Source organism: Parus major, chromosome 22, assembly GCF_001522545.3.
Source record: "Parus major isolate Abel chromosome 22, Parus_major1.1, whole genome shotgun sequence".
In the NCBI taxonomy this organism is placed as follows: Eukaryota; Metazoa; Chordata; class Aves; order Passeriformes; family Paridae; genus Parus; species Parus major.
The window spans coordinates 2,677,377-2,682,266 of record NC_031790.1 but is presented as its reverse complement, the minus strand read 5'-3'; the positions used below and the strand labels follow the sequence as shown (position 1 = coordinate 2,682,266).

At 64.3% G+C, this 4,890-nt stretch overlaps 2 protein-coding genes across 2 annotated transcripts in view; both read right to left on the bottom strand.

The window, feature by feature from the left end:
- The window catches only part of GFRA2 (GDNF family receptor alpha 2), a 54,052-nt gene extending 51,174 nt beyond the window's left edge, over positions 1-2,878 (bottom strand). The window contains exons 1-3 of the mRNA XM_015648619.3: positions 2,627-2,878; positions 720-1,001; positions 3-434 (exon numbers count right to left, since the gene is read on the bottom strand). Coding sequence (XP_015504105.2) covers positions 3-434; positions 720-1,001; positions 2,627-2,689 — 777 coding nt within the window. The 5' untranslated portion in view covers positions 2,690-2,878. The remainder of the gene's footprint in view (positions 1-2; positions 435-719; positions 1,002-2,626) is intronic.
- Positions 2,879-2,887: 9 nt separating this feature from the next.
- Positions 2,888-4,870, bottom strand: DOK2 (docking protein 2). The gene is made up of 2 exons (XM_033519482.1): positions 4,652-4,870; positions 2,888-4,577 (listed from the first exon to the last, which is right to left on the bottom strand). Exons 1-2 carry the CDS (start codon positions 4,850-4,852, stop codon positions 3,783-3,785), a joined length of 996 nt encoding a protein of 331 aa, XP_033375373.1. The 5' UTR covers positions 4,853-4,870; the 3' UTR covers positions 2,888-3,782.
- Positions 4,871-4,890: the final 20 nt, after the last annotated feature.

The following is a 4,890-nucleotide window of genomic DNA, read 5'->3' as shown; positions in this document are numbered from 1 at the left end:
ACGGTGCCAGGGCACACAGGGGCTGGGATGGACACGGTGCCACGGCACACAGGGGCTGGGAGTGACCCCCAGGCCAGAGGCTGGGATGGACATGGTGGACACTGGCCACGTGTCCCACCCCCCAGAAGGGCTATGGATGACCCCTCCAGCCAGGCCAGCAGTGACCGGCCGATAAGGGCCGGACAGCTCCAGCCACTGCTGATAGCACAGCCAAGGCAGCCCCACAAACCACAGCAGGAAGAGGAGGAGGAGGAGCAGGAAGAGCAGGAAGAGGCTTTTGGGGGCAGATTTCCCCACCCCGCAGCAGCCCCAGCCCCGCTCCCACCTTTGTCCCGTGAGCTGTACAGGGAATTTTCCTCCATGGAAAACTCTCCCTCTGTGCCCGGCGAGCTCAGCGATCCCTCCTTGGCCACTCCTGGCTCCTCCTGGCTCCTCTGCCCGGGGGAAGAGTGGGAGGTGAGGGTTCCACCCATCCCTGGGATCCCATCCATCCCAGGGATCCCATCCATCCCAACAGATCCCATCCATCCCAATGGATCCCATCCATCCCAGAGCATCTCATCCATCCCAGGGATCCCATCCATCCCAGGGGATCTCATCCATCCCAGGGGATCTCATCCATCCCAGAGGATCTCATCCATCCCAGGGGATCTCATCCATCCCAGGGGATCTCATCCATCCCAGGGGTCCCATCCATCCCAGCAGCTCCCATTTCATACCGGGAACGCCAGCTCGCACAGCCGCCGGATCCACTCGTCTGCCTCAGCTGTGGGAGCAGCCAGCAGCACGCGGCGCTCGGCCGTGTCCAGCAGGATGGGGACGGTGTCCCCAGGACAGGAGGTCTCGGTCCCTGCCGGGACCACGCGGATGCAGTCGCGGAGCTGCAGCGGGCGCCGGGCGGGCTCGGCCTTGCGCGGCCGCTCGGGGCCATCCCGCAGCTCCAGGCGCGCCGGGGACCCGCGGCTGTCCCGGTACAGCACGGCCCAGAGCTTCTTCCACCTCTGCCGCGGGGAGAGCACCGCGTCGGCATTCCCAGCACGGCCTGGCCTGCCCGGGGGCTTGACCTTCCCGGGAATTGTGCCTTCCTGGGAATTTGTGTCTTCCCAGGAATTTGTGCCTTCCTGGGGATTTTACCTTCCTGAGAATTCGTGTCTTCCCGGGAATTTTACTTTCCTGGGAATTTTACCTTCCCAGGAAAGTAAAATTTTACCTTCCCAGGAACTTGTACCATTACAGGAGTTTGAACTTTCCAAGGTGTTTTTACCTTCCCAGGAATTTTTACCTTCCCAAGTGTTTTTACTTTCCCAGGAGTTTTTACCTTTCCAGGAGTTTTTATTTTTCCAGGAGATTTTACCTTTCTTTGGGTGTTTTTATCTGCCCAGGATTTTTTACCTTTCCTGATGGTTTGACTTTTCCTGGAGTTTTTACCTTCCCAGGAATTTTTACCTGCAGGAATTTTTACCTCCAGGAGTTTTTGCCCCTTGGGATCACGCAGGAACCCAAGGCAGAACAAAGCCCCTCACCACACCCAGGGGTGACAGAAATTGGGATTTCAAAATCCCTGGATAAACATTCCCACCCTGCAGTGAGGCCTTCCCAGCCCTGGCCTCACCCAACCCCATTCCCCCACAAGCCGCCAACGACTTCCAGCTCCCGTTTTCCCTAAAATCCCCCAACTTTTCAGCTCAGCAGAAGCCACAGCAGTTCCGGGCTCGGGGTGCGAGGGAGGCCCCACGGCGCAGGGGAAGTGGGGGCAGGGAAGTCACCCCAAAACCGGCCTGGAGCTCCCTTTTCCCAGGATGGGGTTTTGGGATCGCTGCCCTTCCCGTGGGGTGGATCCCCGGGAATGGGCTCTGTGGGGAGGAAGAGAAGGGAGAGGAGCAGGAGAGGCCCCTCAGGTCCTATCCCTGGGCAGCCATCGCCCAACCCCGCCCGTTATCAGAGCCGGAACCGCGCGGCTTTGGGGCCTCAGCCACCCCCCCCGGCTGGAGCTGTCCCCAAATGGGGCTTTGGGGTCATTTCTGTCACCCCCCGGCTGGAACTGTCCCCATATGGGGCTTCAGGGTCATTTCTGTCACCCCCCCGGCTGGAACTGTCCCCATATGGGGCTTTGGGGCCACAGCCACCTCCCCTGGCTGGAGCTGTCCCCAAATGGGGCTTTGGGGTCATTTCTGTCATCCCCCAGCTGGAACTGTCCTCAAATGGGGCTTTGGGGTCACATCCATCAGTCCCAGGTCACTTCTGTCACCCCCAACTCTGCAGGGTCTCTCTTGGGGGGTCTCTACAGAGTGTCCCCAGCAGCTCCTGTCCCCCCGCTGTGGATGAGGGACAGTAGAGCATCCAACGGCTGGGATCACCCCATTCCCACAGGATTCACCCCATTCCCGTGGGATTCACTTCATTCCCATGGGATCCACTCCATTCCCAAGGGATCCACCCCATTCCCATGTGATCCACCCCATTCCCACAGGATTCACCCCGTTCCCGTGGGATCCACTCCATTCCCATGGGTTCCACTCCATTCCCACAGGATTCACCCCATTCCCGTGGGATCCACTCCATTCCCACGGGATTCACCCCATTCCTATGGGATCCACTCCCCTCCTGGACCCCCGAACCCCCTGACCTTCCCGAATGGCTGCTGGAGCTGCTGATAAATCCAGCCCTGCTTCACCACCGCCTCCTCCATCCCGGCGTGTCTGGAGCGTCCAGAGTGTCCGCAGTGTCCACAGTGTCCGCAGTGTCCGCAGTGTCCGCAGTGTCCACAGTATCCGGAGTGCCCCCGGGGGTCCGGTGGGGCCGTGTCTCCCCTGCGGTGGCAGTGGGGCTGGCTCGGCCTGTGCTGCTCCCAGCCTGGGCTCTGCTGCTTCCTCTGCTGGCNGAGAAGGAGAAGGAGAAGGAGAAGGAGAAGGAGAAGGAGAAGGAGAAGGAGAAGGAGAAGGAGAAGGAGAAGGAGAAGGAGAAGGAGAAGGAGAAGGAGGAGGATGGCCCAGGGGCTGTGTACTGGTTTGTATTGGTTTTTACTGGGAGGACTGGAGCCAGCGGTGAACATCTCCATGGAAATAAAGTCCAGTTTTCGATCTGGAATTCCGAGGGCCTGGAAAGGGGTGCTCTATGGGGAATTCCAAACAATTGGAGCAGCCAGAATCGGGGATTGCTGAGCGAGGGGCGGGAGGGAGCTTTGGGCAGGGAAGGAGCGGCTCTGCCTGGGCACTGGAACATACTGGGAGCACTGGGGGCTGTGTGCGTCACGGGAGGGATCCGAATCCCTGGAATGAGCAGCGTCCATCCCATGGGGTGGGATCTGCATCCCGGTGGGATTCGGGATGTTCATCCCTGGGAATGAGCATTGTCCATTCCTGTGGGATTCGGGATGTCCATCCCTGGGGAAGCGCATCCAGCTGAGCCGCCCAGGCCCATTCCTGCTCCAGCCGCCTCTGGAAGCGCATCCCGGGGGGATGGCCGGGGCAGAGCCGGGACTCCCGGGTCCGAGCGGGGCCGGGACTCCCGGGGCCGGAGCTGGGTCTGAGCGGGGCCGGGGCTCCCGGGCACGGCCGCTGCGCGGGCTCGCACTGCCCTCCAGCGGCACGGCTCGCTCCCGGGCTGCCAGCTGGCACTGCCACCCCCGGCTGCCTCCTGACACCCACAGCTGTCCCCTGCCACCCTTCAGGTGTCCCCTGCCATCCCCGGCTGTGCCACCCCGCTGCCCAGATGTGTCCCCATGGCCCAGAGTCAGACCGGGGCATTTGTGGTGTCGCCCCCTCCTCTGTCCGCGCTGCTCCTCACTGCAGGTTCCTCCTCCTGGCCCCCCTAAGGGCCACGTTGTCGTAGTCGCAGTGGCCGAGCCGCTCCGAGCCGGGGAGCAGGAAGGATCTTTTGGGGACGGCGTAGTCGTCGCTCTGGGCGTTGTAGGGACACCCCAGCCCGGGGGGCTCCTCGGGGGCCGCCTGCAGCCTCCAGGCCTCCCCCTTCACCTCCTCGGGCTCATCGTAGAGTGCGAGCGCCGCGAGCCCCTCGGGCTCATCGTAGATGTGCTCGGCTTTGGGGGCCGGGGGGCGGCCGGGGGGCTGCCCACCCCCTCCTGCATCCCTGGGGACCCTCGGGAGCTCGGGGACCTCCTCCTGGGGCCGGCCCAGGCCGCCGAACCGCCGCGCCAGGAAGGCCTTGGCCACGGCGTCGAAGGGAACGGCATACTCGGGCTCCACCTCGGCGCCGTCCGGCCTCTGCCGTGGGGAACGGCGGGGCTCGGTGTAGGGAAAATCCGCACCCCGCGAAGGCTGGAGAGGCCCCGAGCACTCCCCTGCCCCAGGGGGCATCGCCGCCTTGGCCTTGAGCCCTTTGGCCTCCCCAGAGGGGCCCTCGTGCTCCTCGCGGCCCTGCGCCCGCCCGGCCGGAGCGGCCCGGTCAAGGCCCTCGTCCGCGGGGCCTCCCCGGCGCGACTCCTCTGCACCACGGCCCCGCTGGAGCTCGATGGCCGCCTCGATGGCCGCGAAGATCTCATTGCCTTGCCTGGTGTCGAACTCGAAGTTGCCCTCTCCGGACTCGCAGCGCCGGCCGGCCTCGAAGGAGAAGGTCACCTGTGGAGGGAGGGCAGGGCTCGGTCCCCCGGTGCCCGGGCCAGCCCGGGCCGGGCTCCCCGAGCGCCGCTGACCTTGTCGCGGCCGAAGCGGCGCAGGAAGCGGTAGGGCCAGCGGAACAGCGGCTCCCGGCTCCGCGGATGCCGCAGTTCCAGGGACTCCTCGGCGGCCCGCAGGATGCAGCGGCCCCGGAGCTGGCAGCGCTGCGACGACGGCGTCGGCCTCACTGTCACCTCGAACTCCTGCTCCAGGCCGGCTGGGGAGGGACACGGCATCGGACACGGTGCCACGGCACACAGGGGCTGGGATGGAC

What these genes read in the sequence shown, in the direction of transcription:
- DOK2 (XM_033519482.1), bottom strand. Translation starts at nt 4,852, where the DNA reads ATGCCGTGTCCCTCCCCAGCCGGCCTGGAGCAGGAGTTCGAGGTGACA. An exon ending in GCCGCTTCGGCCGCGACAAG is followed by an intron (nt 4,578 to 4,651) that starts GTCAGCGGCGCT and finishes CTCCCTCCACAG; the next exon opens with GTGACCTTCTCCTTCGAGGC.